The following is a 19921-nucleotide window of genomic DNA, read 5'->3' as shown; positions in this document are numbered from 1 at the left end:
CTCCTATAGAGCGTTGCAAAAGGGGCTCCTGGGAGGAGGCGGGCAGCCCTGATCTGGCGCACTCGCTCTGGCTCTCCCTCGCCTTTCAGACGTAAGTCTACACCACCCCTCCTATGCCGTATATGCTGGGCAGCAGCATCATATAATATACGGTTCCTCTCCATCCAGGGTTTCCCTAAGAACAGGTCGTCGCTAAGGCTACGTACAGTATACACAAAGATCTTCTCATCATAACCGCACAGCTCGAGGTTAAAGATAACTACGCCTATTGCTTTCGTAGCGCCTGTAATGTCGCTGAAGCTGCCTAGTACCCGCTTAGAGCGATCTACTATTGGCAGGCGGAGCTTACAGGTAAGGTTGTGGTCGATAAGGGCGTATAGGTCGCACCTAGTATCTACTAAGGCGTCTGCTTGAGTGCCCTTATATATGCAGGTAGTGATCACTGCTGACTTGCCGCTTATGCGATGCTTAAACTGCTTCTATTCTGTGATATCACTAGGCTTTGCCTCTAACGCCTAACTTTACGTTAGAGTTACTCTTTTCCTAAGCTTTCTTCAGCCTCAGAACTTCCTGGCTCCTCTATAGCACTATTATTACTGCTTCCTTCAGGCTTAGGGTCCTTCTTAACCTTTTTGACCTTCTTAGCCTTCGTAGGGCTGAGAGGCTTCCGCCTAGGGCACCATACAGCGATATGGCCGATCTGGTTACAGTTGTAACAATAGCAACTGTCCTTCTTTAGTTGTTGCAGGTCTTCAGATGAGGAGGAGCTGCTACGTTGGCGACGTGGCCTTGCCCTCTCCTTGCCCTTAGCGCGGCTAACGCCAGACATCGCCATATCTCCGTCTGCGTCTTGTTGGCCAGGTTGTGGTGCTTTCGAATAAGGTGGGGTACCCTTATGCGCCTGCTGAGGTAGGCTTTCAAGCTTGATAGCGAAATCCTGAACTTTGAGAAGCTATCTGTGGTAGTCGTCCTTAGGAAGTTCAATATAGATCAGACCCCTCTTAAGACGAGTACTAAGGGCCCCTTTAAGGAGGGCTATCTTAGCTTTATCTGCCCAGTTGGCGCCACCAGCCTCAGCTAGTGTTCGCTCAAACTGGGGTAGAAAGGAGGATAGAGACTGATCGTCTCGCTGGCGAAGGGTTTGTAGTGTGGTTGCTGCCCGTAGATCTGTATTTAGGTCCTTATACGTCCGGTCAAGGTACTTCAGGAATTCAACAGAGTCCTTCTGCCCACCTGGACCTCCTGCTGCGTAGAAGGTAGCTACAACCTGCTGTGGCCTGCTATCAAGGCAGGAGTTGATGAAGTACCAGATATCAGCATTACTGCTAATATACCTTGCATCTAGCTCTATCTTGTTGCGCATCTGCTGGGCCTATACTGCGTAGTCCTTACGCCTTCCTGTGAACTTCGGGGGGTTTAGCAGGGGCTTCTTTCGCCCTTCTGTTGCTATTGTTATACTGTCGCTTATTGCCTGTATAGTTATATCAGCGGTGGACGGTGTGGGTACGCTGCTCGTAAGCGGCGTAGGGGTCGCTCTATCTGTTGATATAAGCCCGTTCAGAGCTGTTAAGAGCTGCGTCATCTGGTCCTGAAGAGGACGTATGCTTGTGTTGACTGCTTTGTTAACCCTGCGGTCAATCTCTGCAGTCATCGCGTCGTTTGCGCTACCCTCAGGCGAATCTATTGTGTCGCACTCGTGAGGTTTCGTATAGCGTCTTCTCGTTGCGCTACCCTCTAGCGAATCAGTCGTATCGCTCTCGTGAGGTTTCGTATAGCGTCTTTTGTTGTTGAGCTGAGAATATGTAAGGGGCTGGCCCCTAGGCTTGTTCAACGTAGAGGTGCTGTTGATTGACTATTCTCAGCTGAAGAAGGAAGAAAGGACTTTACAAGAGTAGGCACCTAACAGCGGTGAAGCAGACCGGGTTAGGCGGTGTAACGCGGCAGAGTAGTGGGTCCAACGGAGCCGGATCTCAGTAATTGCTCCGGCAAAGCCGGAGATATCAATCCGGGCTCTAGCCCGTGACAATACTATAGATATAGAGGCTATATTTAGTAGAGATAGATCTTATTTAATTTAAGAATAGTAATAAAACTAGAGATATTATTTAGAACTTATATATAGTATAACCTTACGTTTAGCTTATAATTAAACTTCTACAGCTTTTTAGTAATTAACTTTATATTTATTTTTAATACTTTTTAGTTTATTTTTACTATAAAATATTTATTAAGTTTAAAACTAATTATTTTACCTTTTAAAAACTTAATCTATTATAGTTTATAACTTATAATTATGACTATAAGCTCTATATATTGTTATAGTATATTAAGTTTTAGCTTTTGTTAGTAAACTTTATTATTAGATAGCTAACTATAACATTTTAATTACTTTTATTTAGTAAGTTAATTAATAATACCTACTAATAATAAAAAATAAATATATTTTCTTATATTTTAGCTAAATCCCCTATTTCAAGATCTTTATCTTCTTTATATAACTAGCTTTAAAACTTAATATAAAACCATATTAGTATTAAAAACTATAATATATTAAACCTTAAGTATAACTCTCATAGAGAAAGATCTTTTATTAAAATAAAAATAAAAAGCTTTAATATATTATCTAGAAATAAAAGAATAAATCTAAAAAGATATAAACTTTTATTAATAAGAATAAATAAACTATAAATAGCTTTAATAAATAACTTTAGAACGCTAGCTAAACTTATAAGAAATAAAAAAGAAATATTAAAAGAGTTATTAATCTTGAGAAGATCTAAGAACTCTAAAAAGAACTTAATACTTTTTGAACTACTGATAATATTATTCTAACTTTTATAAAAGATTAATAGAAGCTTAAATTTAGTTTCTTAATAATTTATAATAATACTTTTAGATATTTTAAGGGATTTCTAATTTAATTTAAAAATTATTAGAACTTCTATGATAATAATTTTATTAGTTAAATAGAGAGAATAGTCTATATAGCTGTTTATTTCTAAAAATAAGCTTCTAAATAGTTTAAATTTATTTAAAATTAATTCCTTAAATATAAATATTAGATAAATACTCTATAGAAATTTATAATATTTATAGTAGCTTTTAAGGATTTAAAGATACTTTTTACTCTTTTTTCTAAAATACTAATAAAAATTTATAAACTAAATATAAACTATTATAACTTAAATAAATTAAGTTTACTAAAGGTTTTATTACTATATTCTAATAATTTAGTATTTAACTTAATTTAACTAAAACAACTACGATCTTCAGATTTTACTAAAAGCTTAAAGATAATATTAAAGATAAAATGATTAAGATTAATTAACTAAATAACTTTTTATAATATATAAATCTTATTATTAAAATTAATAACTAATTATTTAAATAATATTAAAACAAAGCAAAAAGTAATAAGAACTTAATACTGAATATAAATATTAATAGTAGCTATAAAATAAATTCAGTTATTAGTAGAATAATCGTTAACTTTATAACAATTAGAATAATGTATATTAAAATAGTATTTATGGATAATATAGTAGAGTTATAGATTTTGATATAATAACTAAACTTAATAATAAAAAACTTAAAGCCTTAAGTTTTATAACTATAATAAATGGAGATATATCGCTAAAGATTATAAATAGCTTAAAAAGCTTTCTTAGAAACTTATAGCTAAATAATATTAATAAGTTAATATAATTTTAAAAGCTTCTTATGTATCTCTATTTTAAACTAAATTTTATAATAATAATTATTAAATTCACTTTAAAATGAAGAAATATTAAGATACTACTTAAGACATAATAATCTTAAATAGTTTAAATATAGTATAATTACTTTAAATAATTATGTTAAGATTATATTAGTATTATATACTAGTCATAATAAAATTATAAGAAAACTAAGAGAATAATTTAATAAAATACTATAAATCTAACAGTTAGAACTTATTAATACCTCTTTAATAATAAACTAAAAACTTAAAACATAAAATAAAGAAACATATAATATAAAATTAGAATATTAATATAACCTTTTAGTTAAATAATAACTATTTAACTTTATTAATAGATAAACTTTTACAAACAAAAAAAGCTTATTTTATAACTTAAATGAACTTTATAATATTACTTACTAATATATTTAAATAAAAATCACTTATAGGCTTATTTTCAACATAGATAATATTAGTTCTAAAGAAGAGTTTAAAAATAAACTTAGAAAAATCAAAATTAAAATTAAAATTTACTTAATTAACTCTATTACTAATAAATAATATATATATTTCTATAGAAACCTAAAGACCCTAATAAAAATAGAAGTCTTTTAAGCTAGATTTAAAAACTATTAATACTTTAGACTATTTAACTTTAGATATTACTATTCTTTTTTAAGTATAATGTTTATATTTATAATATAGAATATAAATAGGTAATAAGCAGAAATATTAATTTAACCCTTAAGGAATTAAAAAAGAACTTATAACTTAAATCTACTTAGTATATATCTTTAAAAAAATAGGAAATTACCTAGTTTAATACTAATATTATTACTTTTAGACTAGACCGTAAGATTCCTATAAAATACCTTAATAATAAATAAATAGAATAAGATACATATTAATATAATAAATATTAGGTTTATTATAAAGAAAAGGTAGTTATGTATATAGAGAATTATAAGAAATAGACCTAAACCTTTATAAATTAAAATCTATAAAAATAGCTTTATAAAAGTAATTAGAGAAGGGAAATAAATTACTTACTTTAAGTAACCAAATTAGTCAAAAGAAACTAAATTTATTTATTAAACAAGGATTACAATAAGCAATAAATATAAGATCTATGTACTAAATATTATTAAGATATAAAAGTAATTTTAAATTTAAAGTTATTATTAACTAATAAATAATATTTATACTAATTAATAATAAAGCTAAAATAAATTTATTACCTCTTAAGCTATTAATAGACTAAAAATATAATAAAAAGAAACAAAATAACTATATTAATTATTGTTAACATATAACATTCTTTTATAACAACAATAATGATATAAGTATGATAATAACGCTTAACTTACTTTAATATTCTATATAAAATAAACTAATAAAGATTAAGGTATTAAACCTTATATTAAAATACTCTATTTATTATAACCTATAACTATAATATTGATTATGTAATTAATACAGTTACATAAGCACTTTATGTAATTAGCAGTTTAGCAGGTTACGTTTCAGGTTATCTTTCCCCTCACTTTTCTCTACTAGAGGAAACAACCTCCTAACTATAACAACCAGAGTCATCACAATACATCACTTCCCTTATTATTATCCATATAATTGAATGCCTATAAATGCTTAAGATTATCACCTTTTATCATAATATAAGCCTATCTATAACCCTATACTATATAGGCGCATACACCACGCCCCTGAATACGCTTATACCTGTGTTAACAATACCTAACTAAATTAAAGAAATTTAAGATAGTATATAAAAAAAACTTAAATTTATATAATAATGTATAACCAAATTTAGTAATAAATAAAGGATTAAGGGATTAACTTTAAAAAAAAGAGATAACGCTTATTTTATATAGTAGAATATTAAAATAAACGACTACATAATAAACTAAACTTTAAAAAACTTAAAAGTTTTAAAATCCTCTAAAACGTCTTACCAGTTAACTATAAACTTAACTTATTTAATACAATAAAATATTTCCTAATATTCTATATTTCACTACCTAAGCTAATATTATAAGAATTGTAAATAAATAATATAATTATTATAGAAGATAATAAGCCAGAGTATAAAATTAAATAACTTATTAACCATTTTAAAAAACCAAAAGATTACTACTACCTTATTAAATAGAAAGGATATAGATATAAAGATAATATATAGAAATTAGTAAACAGATATCACTAATATAATAGAAGAACTTATAGTTTATTAGTAATAAGACTAAAAACAGAAAGCTTATAATACTTCCTAAAAGAATAATAATAAAAACAAAATATATTAATAATAAAACTAAACTTAGTAATATATAATGTATAATTATAATAATCAAAAGTAGAAATAGTACTTAATTTCAATTTTTAAATATAACTTAATATAGTATTAATATTATAGGTAAATTAAGAAGTATAATTAATAGATCCCTAACTTAAGACTAATAACCTACTTATATTAAGTTTTAAAAATAAAACCTTTAGAGAAAAAACGTAATATTATAACTTATAAATAAAGACAGTAGCTAAACAACCTGTTTAGGTATTAAATAGCTAGAATAGAATATTTATACTATAAGATTATAGAAATAGTAGGAACTTATTTAAAACAGAAAAATTATAGTATAAGTTATATAACGACAAAATAAAGAACGATTAGTAAAGTATAAAAAAGAAAACTTAATAATTAGTTAAATATTACTAATTAATTATAATTACCTATATACCTAAATGATCACTTAAATATAAATAAAGAATACTATTTAGAATTTATATATAGTATAACCTAAGCTAGCTTTAAAGTTAGACTTCTATAGCTCTTTAGTAATTAACTTATAAATATCTCTAAAATACTTTTAGCTTACCTTCACTATAAATCACTTATTAAGTCTAAAACTAATTACTTTAGTCTCTAACTATTAATCTATAACATAACTTATAACTTATAACCTATAACCTTAGTATACTATTTTAATATTAATCTCTAATTTCTATTAGCAGACCTTATTATCAGATAGCTAACTGTAATAGAGGTATATATAAGATTTATCTTAAAAAACTTTAAATTTAGGCTATAGTGTAATAAGGGGCTACTTCTACTAGCTTGACTAAGTAGCTTAAAAATCCCCTTTATATACCCTATAGGCTAGCTATAGAGGTTACACTATAACCCTCTATATATTTCCCCGTCAGAGTCATACAGCAGTCAACAAGGTGCACCTCCAGGCAGCAAACTGCAAAGAAGAAAAGGTAGAAGGGAAGAAAGGGGGGGTATATCTCTTTACGGGGCTGAAGGTGCTTCCTGCTTCTCGCCCAATGATGTCCGTCCCAGCCGTCGACTCCTCTGATGGAGTAAAACTCTACCCCGCGCGCCTCTGCGCACCGGTTGACTTGCTTTCGATAGTGCTCATCTGGACACTGGTAAGCAACTTCCAATAAGCCCTGAGTGGGTTCCAAGTCGGCTATCAGCTCATCAAATAGATGTCGATACTGGCCAACGATACACGCCAGGGCTGTTTGGTGTTTCATGTCAGGCCGTCGCCATGCGAACTCCTTTAGCGTGTCTTCATGGGGACAGCGAGGCCACCAGAAAAACTCCGGAAGGGTATTGCCGTGCGTAAACCTGTCTGCTCTGGACAAATCATCATTCATTATGAACCGGGCGTTTATGGCTTGTCGGATTGGCATGCTTTCCGACTTGTCAGCAAACAGATCGTCCAGGCAGCCATCCAACCATCTCGCAAAGGGGGTGTGATGATATGCTCCGCGAATGACGGCCGAGATCTCGTTGTTGATAGTTTTCGGGCGCCTTAGACGTGAATAGCGATCAATGTTTCCATCCCAAGCAGCTATCAGAATGAGGATATCCTTGTTGACAGGCGGTATATCAGGGGTTAGTGGCTTGTACGTCAGGTCTGAATACTTGCTCGGCAGAGCTGTATGCTCAGGGCCACGCCAATACAAAGGGCGTACGTGGCGATCCTCTTGTATGTCGAAGTAATGGCTGGAATCTTCAAGGAAATCAAATCCGTCTGTATCATGATGAAGAGGGCGTTTCTTTTCCAGAGACGACCTGACCGCCGTGTCCCCGTTAAGATTCGCGCTGGCTCTCGGTGCATCGATGTTGATGGTCCTTGTGTAGTCATTCATAACGGCGTATCTCACTTGCTTGCTTGAGATAGCGTCTCGGATGTAGGCGTTGTTGTTATCTTCAGCCTCTTCCGCGATGCAGACGTCCGGAAGCAGTTGGAGCTCGTCGTATAGCCTGTTATAACCTGCCACTGCGCAAGCTCTTCCAACTTGATGCCGCATCCTTGGATACCGCCGAGATAATTCGCGATATGTCTCTTCTGTGGCTACATCAGGATACCATATGCAGTAAGGTGTCACTGCATCTGTTGACATCTCTGGTATGATGTTACTCATGATGAGGCGGGCATTGCGGGCCCTTGCGTATAGCTCATTACCAGGGCGTGAGCATAATTCTGTAACTTCTGCAGAAAAGGGAAATAGCTGGTGATGCCTAATAGCTCGAACCACATGATGTAGGTGCGGTGAGACGCGGATTGGGATGGATTTTCCGTTGTAGACATCTACGTCATCCATACATGCTTTCGGAGGGTTCAACAATTTGAATTTATTGCCTTTTGGAGGTTCCGACAACAGTTTAAAGCTGCAGTTTGTTGGAGGTCCTAACAACAGTTTGGGGTTTTGGCCTTTCGGCAATGTTGATGGCCTCGGGAGAGTAGGTAATCGCCGGCTGTAAGGCCATCTGACGGTGATGCTCGGTTTCTGACACGTAACATCAAATGGGAGGCGAATACGGGCGTTCTTTGATACAACCCTGCATGGTCGGAAACTCGAAGGAGGGGGGCGCGGGAATCTCGACAAAATCAGGGACGATCGGCTGAAGGTGCAGAGAAACATGGCGTTGGGAGAGCGTCGTTGGTATGACCCATATAGGAGTTCGGCCAATGTCGAAGAGATCGACCAGCTGAAGTCGCACAGCCGACTGAAGTAGCAAGCAGATATGTGCGTGGTATGAAAAAATCAGAGAAGCCCCAAAATCTCAAACTCAAGGTCTATGAAAGATTTGTTAGCCTGAGGTTTTCACCGCTTGGAAGCTGATAGTAGTTATGTATAATGGAGACTTGGGCGGGAGCACGTGGGAATTGATGTCCTATTCAGCAAGGTCTCTGAACTCTCCGAAGCTTCATGCGTCGCACCTGCTATGAAAGTGATGACGACAACAGCAAGGACGACAATTATAATAAATACAATAAAGACGATAAGAGGAGTAGCGAAAGTTATGACAATACCTGCAATAAGGATAATATTTCTAAAAGAAGCTACAAAGATGGGCCTTGCTATTCAGGCGGATACTTCTGGCTCACTGGCTAGATAGTTTATCTGAAATAGCTTATTATCTCTATGATCCTGATTACTCCTATCGTACTTGTCTTACCTGTTGTCTTTGTTGTCCTTGCTGTCCCTGTACTTATCCCTCACCCTGTCCCTATTGTCGTCGCCGGCGTCGTCCCATTATCGCTTGTACCTACTACCCACCCAGTTACCTAGTAATATTAGCCTGGATAGCAAAACTCATAAATTAGTCCCAACCATAGAGACGTAACTTGAGGCTGAAGAATGTTATGTTTATGAGACTCGAGGTAAAAACAGGGTAGTGGGTCGAGCGATAACAGCGTACGTTCTTGAAATCTGAATTCTCCTGCCGTCTACCTGAATGTAACAAACATGTAATACTGTCAGAGTAGCCTGATCCTACTTCACGCAGATGCCTCTATGGATGAACATACTTCTTGAGACCACGGAGATGACCTTTTGCATCTTCCAACACCGAATCTTCCTTACAAATTGCGAATCTCAAATAGTTCTCCGCCAAAGATGCATTATCCGGAAGATAAAACCCGGTCTACTTCCAAACTCTCCTTATGCTATCGGGAGATCGGGAAACCTTGATACATGACCAATATCGCTTGTTTCGTCGTACTCACATTGGCGCCTGAGTTTGCTCCTGACCTGTAGAGTAAAAAGATCAGGGCGTGAGTATCGCCCCACCGTGTCGACAATACTCTTTGCGATGTAGATTTCGTCAAATTCGAGCTCTGCATAGAGGAGACCCTCAAACGTAGGGCTAGGCGCCTTCACCAGCGCGCGCCCATCCGGAGCGATGATCTCGGAAAATCCACCACCTACGACCGCCGTGTGGGGCTTTTCCCCTTGACCGGCATGTTCACTCTCATCCACAAGCCCGTTGGCTACAAGCCCTTTCTCTGTCTGAGTTGATGAGGCGAGAAGAACGAATGTTGCGCCTTCTACGGCGAGGGTGTGGGTAGCCATCATACACGATTCGACGGTATTGAAGAAGGGCATTTTGCCGACTGGAGGGAAGAGATTTGGCCATGAGGCAACATGAATCTGTTCTCCTTGAAAGTATGTATTGTACTTTAGAAGAGGTTGCAGGTGCTCGAAGCATTGAAGGCCACCGATTCGGCCGATGGGCGTCTGAACTACATTCGTCGTGCAGTCACCCGACTTTGGGCACGACGAGGTCAGCACAAAGGCTTGCTGGGGCTTTAGTGGCCACTTGCTGCGTCACCAAACAGGATCCGTTCCTGAGCAGTGGGTTTGAACTTCCTTCTGTGGAGAAGCACGTCTCCGTCTGGGCCTATGAAGGTCTGGGCCATGTACAGACTGCCTTTGTCCCGCTCCGATATGCCCACGACAACCATGATGATGGCATTCCGGGCGCCATACGGATGCGCTCCATGTGATGGGACCGGACATCGATGGAGTTGCGGTAATACTTGAGGTTGTAATTCATAGTCTCCTTGGCTGCTTTGGCATGGATGAAGTTGGGGTATCCGGGAATCCAGAGCTCTGGAAACGCTACAAGCTTCGCACCCTTCGCGCCCGCTTCGGTTATGAGTTCGCATGTCTTGACAGTTGCAGCTTCGATATCGAACCTGGTCAAGGAACGGCTGTTAGCATTACAAGATACACAGAATTGCCGAAGATGCGATGAAGATCTGGCCGGTGCATCACTCACCAACAAGGCTCGGCTTGCACGACTGCAACTTTGACAGGGTCGTTGGGATCTCCATACACGTGGCTGTTCATCTTTCAAGTAATAGGAAGAGACCTTTTGAAGTTTCCAGCTATAGTGTGTTCTATTTGACTAGGCGTTCGTGATTGCGGACTTGTGATGATGGTATTGACTTTTAGCCAGTTTTCAGTTGCTTGCAATGGCTGAAGCAATAAAGAGGTATTGAACTGGTCAGTGCAGCCCAACCCACGATTCCAACCGGAGATATTGATACGGCGCACGTAATTTACGTCCTGATTTCCTGTAATATTCTGACACATTGTTTTGGTCTCTAGTGTCAATGATGATTTGACGATCTGATCGGTATATCGGTATCCGTATATCAACTTCCGGTTGGTATCATGACTGGGACCCATAGCCATAACCAGCCTGACGGATCCCCCCATACATCTAGAAAGCGGCAATTTTGATACGTGAAATGTACTGAAGGAGCTTCCGATAAGCTATTTTCCCCTTTCTTCTTATCAGATTCATGGCGGTATCACCCTGGCGTTATTTCCAAGTACAGAAAGTTTGCCCGATCCGCGAAATAAATTCCGGTTGCTATCACGCAGATAAGGGAGTACGAACTCTCTTACAACACTACTGTCTATGTAAACTCCCACGAATAATATTTCCTCTGGTATGGAGGCGATAAGCGACCCAGCATTATGAAAAAGGGCAAAGGCCACCCGCTGTATTTGGCCCATGCGACGCCACCAGTCCCGTCTCAATCGAAAATCACACAGGCTTTTGCACTAGTTGTCTTGATTATTCAACTGCAATGAAGAGCAAAATTGTTTCATCTGGCACCCCTGGCGACTCTGGCGACTCTGGCGACTTCGGTCTGGGACAGACAGACGCAATACCGAACGGCGTTCCAGCATGGACTCAATACATGCCAGGGCCATCCCCGATGTACCGTTTCGTTGGGCTGCCTCCTAAGGTCTCGAGAATTGGCGTAGTTGCTTGCGGATGCTGCATCATGTCACTTTCAGGATACAGTACGTTATAACTGTCATTATCTTTCTTAGCCTTGGCACCATTCACTGCTTGTTCTATTAGCCTCTACGGAGATCACATGCAGCTGACACTAATTATAGATCTCGCACTCATGGGCAGCATTTCCGGTTTAGACTCGTACCTCCAAGTCGTCGAACTCACAGACGGAAGCAATCATACTCAGCTTCTCATCGGCCTGATCAACTGCGTCTACTGGATTGGTGTCATCCTCGGCGCCCTTCTCGTTGGTTCGTTCTCAGATCGCGTTGGCCGCCGACGTGCCATTGTCCTTACTGGAATCTTCACGGTTGCCATCATTCCAACGTTTGCATCTCTGCAGAGCTTCCCATGGGCTCTGGCGCTTCGTTTCCTTAACGGGTGCGCTACGGGATCCTTCGATTCTGTGGGACTGAACTGGTCAGCTGAAAGCGCTGATCATCGCCACAGAGGCCGTAAAATGGGCATTTTGATGTGCTGCGCTGCTACAGGCGCGTCCATCGCTTACTTCATCCCGTATGGTTTGGCCAAGCACACTACAGGCGAGATAGTCTGGAGGCTGCCGATGTCATTTCAGCTGATTTACGTCATCACTGTCCTGTCTATGGTGTGTTTCCTGCCTGAATCGCCACGCTGGCTCGTCAAAGTCGGCTTCATCAATGCAGCCCGGGATGGTCTCCGGAGTGTCAAGTCCATCGAAGATCCCATTGAGCTTGAGGAGACTGTGGAGTCCGAACTTCTTTCGATTGCACAGGCGATAGAGACGGAACGTATACACAATTCGTCGACAAGCTATTGGGCTATGTTGACGGCTCCAGACGATCTGAAAACAGCTCGACGGACTTGGTCGGCAATTTTCATACAGTTCGCGACACAAGCAATGGTCGGTTCGGGGTTTGTCTCTGGGTACGGTATCCAAATCTTCGAGACTGGTGGATGGTCGTCCGAGCTAGCAGCACTTCTTGCAGGAATGGGTATTATCACTCAAGCGGCCTTTGGTCTTCCTGGTGCTTTGCTTTCCGACACTATAGGTCGCCGTAAAGCCATGATTGGTGGGTCAGCCATTGGGGCCGTCGTTCTGGCTCTGATTGGCATGTGCGGCTACTTCGTCAACACGTACACACACACAAATCCGGCACTAGCTAAATCCTATGGCTCGGCAACAGTTGCTTTGGTGTTCCTCTGGGATGCCATTTTTGGCGCAACGTGGCGTATGTCCTTCTAACGTATCCGGCACCTCTTGTGAAACTTAAGCTGACAATTGAGATTTGCGAACAGTCTGGTGCCCTTTTGCGTATCCTTCCGAAATATTCCCTGCTCAATCTAGGGCTAAAGGTAGTTCCGTGGGCATAGTTGGTCTTGGAATTGGTTCTTTCTTTGCCAGCATGATCAGTCCGTACCTCTTTGCTGCCATTGGGTATCAATCCCTTTTCATGATATGTGGTTTGAGTGTTATGGTTGCTCTCATTTGTTACTTTTGGATGCCTGAAACCGCAGGAAAGACTTTGGAACAAATCGACGGGCTCTATGACTAGGACAATTATACAACAGCTTATGATAATTTAAGTGGTACAAGTCGCACTTGATGCCCTTCGTAAATGTTACATGCAGTATTCATTCATTCAGCTTATCATTGATTGTACAAGCTTTTCTGACTCAGTTGGATTAGATTAGTCGCTCATCCTGGACATTTCGCGATGTTTATACTCTCATTGCTCTGCTTTCCTCGGTATTGTTAATGCTGCTCGTGTTTCCTAAATCCTGGAGCCTCCATTGTGCCAATCACTCCGATCATACCAGTTGTCTCGGTCGATTTCCTTGTCCTCATCGTCCTCATTATCCCCGTCGTCCCCCGTCGTCCCCCGTCGTCCCCCGTCGTCCTCATTATTCCCTTCGTACCCCGTCGTCCACGTCGTCTGCGTTGTCCTTATCATCCCTATCGCCCTTATAGGATAAGAGCTTGCGTAAGCATATCAAACGAGATACCCACGGCTAACAAGTTTGTTTCTTTTGTCCAAGGCGCTCATGATGATTGAGCGGAGTATATTTTCCTATGATATGGTTACTGCATTTCATTGGTTGAACTTCGTTTGTCTTATGGGGCCCGCTCGTCATGGAAGGCATATCTAGTAGGTTTCGCACATGGATGCTTATACTCCAGCTAGGTACTCAAAGAATTCTACCTAACAACTTGTCCAAATCCAATCTTCGCCCTTAGCATGGATGGAAAATTCCAACTTCTTGAGGAATTATACGCAGCCCATCATGTCTTCCAATTCATTGCCGCGAACGAGGCGCCAGACATCACGGGTATCAATGGCATGCCATCAGTGCCGGACAGGAAGGATCAAGTGCGATGGCGCCAAACCGCAGTGCGCTACATGCGCTCGACTTGATCGAAACTGCGACTACAGTCGAATTGATGGACGCAAGTCACGACACACGGAATCCGAATTCAGTGCTTTGAACAACAGAATCGACTTTTTGGAATCTCAGCTCAGAAAAGCGCAAGCTAGTGCGTCACTCGGATTTGAGCTAATGGGAGATTCAACGTTGGATACACATTATGGCGTTTCTATTCCCTTCAATTCCGAAGAGCATCAAGAAGTGAGGCTCGAACGCCCTCTTGAGTCTCTGAAATTCAGTGTCTTAGGTCTGGAGTTTGACGACGATAAGCTGTCAACTTCAGCCCTTGGGGCTATATGCTCTGTGAATGGTGCATTGATACACGACGAAGTCGCCGGAAAGACGGTCTATGTTGGGCCAACTAGCAATTTCCATTTATCGCCCACATGCGGGACGATGCGACCTTCGACAGCCGGGAAGGTCGCCCATTATCGCTGTACAGAATGGCTACCAACAGAGCTTGAATACCTAAGGAGTTACCGGGATCACGTTCACTCCCATTTTCCGCTGTTCTCTTCACCCGCCGAGCTTCAGCAGGCCGCAGCAACCAATCTGCTACTCAAAGTAAGTGTGCTAGGTGTTGGGGCTTTTTTCTGTCTCTCAGACAGCGATCCTGAGCGACAGCATCAAGTCAACCTCCCATTCTCGAGTCGTTTCACTGAACTGAGTGGTGGTGAGATCGAGCACGTTTGCATACCCAACATCAAGTCTTTTCTACTCCGGTCATACTTAGCTATCTTGCAAGGAAAGCTTGAGTCAGCAGCCGTTTTCCTAGGTATGTTGCCATGCGAAATTCTGCATTCCCTCACGTCCACGCTTAATGAAAACGCCTAGGGATTGCTTGCAATGCGGCAAAGCTTATGGGTCTTCATGTCGACCCAGCTTCATTGCACGATGGGCCTTACATGCGACAAACTTCCGACAACATAGATAGACACAAGACGTTTTGGGCTTGTTTCTTCTTAGACAGGTGAGTAAAAACCGGAGCTCAGCATCGTTCATGGGCTAAAGTCACTGTGTGCTAGACGCCTGACAATTCTTCAGGGGCGTGCTGTGTTGATGGCTGCTTGCGATGTTTCCGTCCAGTCTCCCGTCCATAATGTTGAGAGAACCCTCAAGGAAAGCAACGATGTTGTTGTCACTGCGCATGATATATATGCGTATCATCTTAGCTTGGCTGATATGCAAGATGTATGTCTCGGGGACATGTAAGTGCACGAGAGACCCAGTGTCATTATTCCCTGTTTCTTATTTACGATCAGATATTCTTTTGCGTGCCCTGCTTCGACGGAGGAAGCAATATCAGCGGGTAATCTTCGATATGTTTCATGGCTCACAGCTTTACCAGCCTCTCTTCGAGCCACAAATCTTCCAGAGTGCCCACCGAGTTTAATCTAACTCCAGTCAGTCCGATTGTGAACAAGACAACGCGGTTCATAACTGACATCTAAGAAAGCTTATGCTACCACTCCGGCATGATCCTTCTACATCGTCCATCTTTGAAGCAGACTAGTGCTGAGCGTGAGCTTGCCAACAACCACTGTTTGGAGTTTGCCTCAACAATAACTGCACTTCTCAAAATATACCGCGAACGATACTCTAATAGTATCGCTGACTTCATGGTCATACATGCAGCCTTCACCGCTGCATTGGTTCATCTAGTCTTGCTAGATCACCCGGAAGTTTCCTCGTATCATAAGACAATCAGGGCACTGAGATCGACAATAAACTCCCTCGCTTGGATGATTCCAAAATCGGAGTACGCGAAGGAGGTTTACACTGACCTTAAGCATTTCGCAATGTCTTGGTCAATCAAGCCAGCGAGTTCGCTAATGTTTTGGGAAAGCAGTTTCTTTTCACATGAAGGTAAATAGTAAGCTTAACAGACACAATCTGTTTTACAGAAAACCAAAGCACTGGATGCATAGAATGTGCTCACGAGAAAATAATCAAGCTTGCCTTCAACTCGTTGCTGCTGTCCTACCCCTCGCGTCCGGTCGCCGAAGCCCCCAGATTGATTTCCAGCGGGCTCTGCCTCTCGGACATATTTCGCGCCCGGCGTCTGGATCTGTCATCTTTGATCAGACAGCCAAGAATATCAACCAATGGACCGCACCACCTAGTGTGGTGGCTTTACGGTCAAGAACACAGCTAAGGACAGTAATCACTTATCTGGGTGTTCCCCGACGCAGAGCGAGTCCAATCTCTGTTTTAAAAGATCCCCATTTCCATCGTCAGCAACAAAGAAGACCAAAGTTTTGAATCTTGCACCACTGAGTGTGACTGGTGTGTGCATAACTTTCCTATTGTTCGCTCCGAGATAGCCTCAGAAAAATGCACTCAGTCTTACAAGAACCTTTTGCATGCGGGCTTTCATCTTCTCGGTGACGCTCTGTCTCTGGAAGTTATTTGGCAACTTTAATCATAAGTGCGTAAACTTCACCAACTAAAGCGCGGGGGGGCTTGTGAGGATCGCTGCTAGCCCTGGTTAGAGTAAAGCGTCCTTTTTTGGAACCACTGGAAACGGGAAACACAAGGTACGGTTGAGCCGGATTTGGTTGGCACTGCCTCTTAGCGACGCGAACCCTAATTCGTAAAGCATCGGCTCCGACATCGCGGTTTTGCTCCGAGCCGGCTGCCCCACTCCGGGTTGCCGCTGAGAAAACATGCTTGGACTTCAAAACCTGGGTCAAGTAGGCGTTGAGTCCGCCAAGATGGGAGTAAGACTGAAGATCACTCCCGATTTTGTCGTTACATAATGCTGAGCGATCCCCTGAAATACCCACAGTCGTTTCTTTTGCGGGCATCGATGACTTGTCACACCTGCAGGGGTGACAGTTTTTGAAATAGCCTCGCGATAACGCACGCATTTCATCTTTTGGGCTTTCTTCACATTCCTAGTTGCTATCTTTACAATACACGATACTAGGAAGGTAAACTTGGCGAAGTCTCTAGCTGAAACCCGGTAACGTCGAATATCAGACGTGTTACAGTTGACTGGAAATTACTATGACTCGTGTGCACCGGTTGATGCCGCTTGTGAGGATGGGTAGGCTTTGGCGTAATATCTCAGCCAGAGGCACTTCGAGGGATAACAAAGCTCCTCAAATCGGGCTCAATGATGGAATGCCCGACAGGGCACATGTTCCCCAGTCATATTATTGAACAACCGAGGCGAAGTCGCCGTAGTCGTCACCGTCGCCACATGCGGAACCAAGAAGAGCGTCGTCTCCATCGGAGCCACCCAGGTCGAGGTGTCACAGGTCTAGAAGCTGGCCCCGTAATAAAGCAGAAGCGATGTGGGAGCCGAAACCATCAAATTTAGTCCGACCGGCTTTTCCGGTTTTATTCTCCATTCGATCAGTAAACGCCAACAAACGTGGCTCAAATGCAGGTCCAAGGTAGTCCCTCTCGGACATGACCCAGAGGACCGGTATGTGGGAGATGTGGCAGGAGGTCAAGCCAAGAAGTCTCTTCCTTGCTCAATGATGGCTGAGGTCCATCTGAGCTCCACTCATACTCGGTTTCGGTCACCTTCCATGCTTATTCAAGCCCTGCGAATTTCTTGGGACGAACATGGATAGGAATTTAACTTGCCGATCCCTGGCTAACGCGCATAAAATGGGCAACTTGAGACGAATCTGCGCATGGATCAATCTTTATCTCGAGCATCGCCATATTCCGCGATGGAGCACTCCCACAGGTCCCGCGCAACATGCGGGCTGCGCGGCTCCCTATCGTAGGTCCATCGCAATTCTTTGCGTAGTCAGTGGGTTTCGGGGCATGGCAGTTTTTGTATTGATCTCCGAATCTGGACCACGAAAAAGAAATCCTGGAGTCTTGGCGGAGTTGATGTCGTAGTATAAGTGAGCCTGGCAGGGCCGCGCTGTTGTAACTGCTGGAACGTCAACCAATCCATCGGGTCGTTCCCTCTTTACTTGTAGTCCGAACTCTTCTGCAGATCTGTTTGAGATCTGCACGTCCTTCGTTGATCAACATGAGGTCGTCCACTCTTTTCGGCTTCGTTTCAGCCCTTGGGCTCGCTAGCGCATCACCGTTCGCTCGCAACGGCACCTACACTAACTCTACTTGCACTTCGCTTAACCAGAGAAAGGCATGGTGAGTGACATCAGACCCACCTACACCAGCGTTGTATTGTTAGTAGGGCTGACCATGACACTCAATAGGCACGTTCTCACCAATGATGAGAAGTCCGACTACCTTCAGGCCGTCAAGTGCTTGATGGAGTCCCCCGCCAAGAGCGGTATCACTGGTGCTATCTCTCGATGGGACGAGCTGCAGTCTTGCCACGTCGAGCAATCGAACTTCATCCACGGAGTCGGGTATGTGGCCCACAATTCAACGTTCAATTAGTATCTAGCTAACTTGCGCAGTGCTTTCCTTCCCTGGCACCGCCTTTTCCTTCGCCTACAAGAGATGCTTCTCCAGAACGAGTGTGAATACAAGGGCGCTCTTCCCTACTGGGACGAGCAACGTGATCTTGAGGTTCTCGGGTCCATTGAGAATGCCTCTGTTTGGGGATCCGACGAGTTCAGCTTCGGTACCAACGGCGTCAACACCACTGACGGCGTCAACTGCGTCATCGATGGTGCTTTTGCCAACACAACTCTCCGCATGGACCAGATCTGGGGTGTTGACTACTACGACGAGTACTGCCTTTCTCGTAGATGGAACCAGACGGCCTGGGAGTTCGCCAACCAGGCCAACGTCGATACCTGCTTCGCCAAGGACAACTACAACGAGGCCAACTTCTGCTACGTTGACTCGCCTCACTCCTGTGGACACCTTGCTACTGGCGGAACCGTGAGTCTCTTTCTAAATCTTTTATACGAAAGCGAAGTCACTCACATTAGCTCTTTCAGATGGAGAACCAGAACGCCAGCCCTGGCGACCCTGTTTTCTTCTTACACCACGCTAACTTGGATCGCCTCTGGCAGAAGTGGCAGGAGGCCAACCTCACCGCTCGTCTGACGGACATGAGCGGTCAGATCATCCCTCCGGAGTTCATCATGACACAGAACCGCTGGCTCTACCCGTCCAAGGCCTACACCGACTACGATGGTGACCCGGGCAACGAGACCACCCTCAACCACGTCCTCTGGATGGGTGGCATCATCCCTAATAAGACTATCGCCGATGTGATGGACCTCAAGGGCGACCTCATCTGCGCCGAGTACATCGACGCCGATTACTAGGGTGGATAGCATAATACGGCGTCAGAAACTGCACTTCACTTGTACATAGAGTTTGACGGAGCACGCGCATTCGATGATACCACATAGATTTTAGACTACAGACCGAATCACATACCACTTCTACAGATGAGTCTTGCTTTCCGACCGGAGATTTAAGTAGGTAAGCAACAAATTAATCATCTGTCGCGTCTGCTATCGTCGCCGCTTCTCGTTGCCGCCTGTGTCACCACCGCCGTTGTGTAAGACACATTATGACAGATAGCACTTTAGCAGGGAAATAATAATAAAGAAGTCCCTAATGAAGTGATAATAGTTCAGATAACAACGATGAAAACAGGCATAATGAAGGTGTGAAAATCATAACAGATAATCAAGGCAAAAACAGCATCAAGATCTCCTCCGTATGCCAACCAACCAACCGTTTCACAAAACGCCCTAATTACCTCC

The 19921-nt window shown here is 41.8% G+C and overlaps 5 protein-coding genes across 5 annotated transcripts; 2 read left to right on the top strand and 3 right to left on the bottom strand.

Moving 5' to 3' along the window:
* Positions 1-952: 952 nt before the first annotated feature.
* Positions 953-1651, bottom strand: CGCA056_v008016 (uncharacterized protein; the record flags this gene model as incomplete). The annotated part of the gene is made up of 2 exons (XM_037323264.1): positions 953-1372; positions 1508-1651. 2 exons carry the CDS (start codon positions 1649-1651, stop codon positions 953-955), a joined length of 564 nt encoding a protein of 187 aa, XP_037177657.1.
* Positions 1652-6886: 5235 nt separating this feature from the next.
* CGCA056_v008015 (uncharacterized protein) lies at positions 6887-8152 on the bottom strand (the record flags this gene model as incomplete). The annotated part of the gene is made up of 2 exons (XM_037323263.1): positions 6887-7779; positions 7801-8152. 2 exons carry the CDS (start codon positions 8150-8152, stop codon positions 6887-6889), a joined length of 1245 nt encoding a protein of 414 aa, XP_037177656.1.
* Positions 8153-9697: 1545 nt separating this feature from the next.
* On the bottom strand, positions 9698-10888 carry CGCA056_v008014 (Arylacetonitrilase; the record flags this gene model as incomplete). Its single annotated transcript, XM_037323262.1, has 3 exons — positions 9698-10278; positions 10526-10734; positions 10818-10888. 3 exons carry the CDS (start codon positions 10886-10888, stop codon positions 9698-9700), a joined length of 861 nt encoding a protein of 286 aa, XP_037177655.1.
* Positions 10889-11637: 749 nt separating this feature from the next.
* HXT2 (High-affinity glucose transporter HXT2) lies at positions 11638-13077 on the top strand (the record flags this gene model as incomplete). The annotated part of the gene is made up of 2 exons (XM_037323261.1): positions 11638-11857; positions 11957-13077. 2 exons carry the CDS (start codon positions 11638-11640, stop codon positions 13075-13077), a joined length of 1341 nt encoding a protein of 446 aa, XP_037177654.1.
* Positions 13078-18255: 5178 nt separating this feature from the next.
* On the top strand, positions 18256-19474 carry ustQ-10 (Tyrosinase ustQ; the record flags this gene model as incomplete). The annotated part of the gene is made up of 4 exons (XM_037323260.1): positions 18256-18377; positions 18446-18601; positions 18653-19082; positions 19142-19474. The coding sequence occupies 4 exons, from the start codon at positions 18256-18258 to the stop codon at positions 19472-19474; spliced, it is 1041 nt and encodes a 346-aa protein (XP_037177653.1).
* Between the last annotated feature and the right edge of the window lie 447 nt (positions 19475-19921).

Source organism: Colletotrichum aenigma (assembly GCF_013390185.1).
Source record: "Colletotrichum aenigma strain Cg56 chromosome Unknown KSG_Cg56_contig05, whole genome shotgun sequence".
NCBI lineage: Eukaryota > Fungi > Ascomycota > Sordariomycetes > Glomerellales > Glomerellaceae > Colletotrichum > Colletotrichum aenigma.
This window is presented reverse-complemented; position numbering and strand designations above follow the sequence as displayed.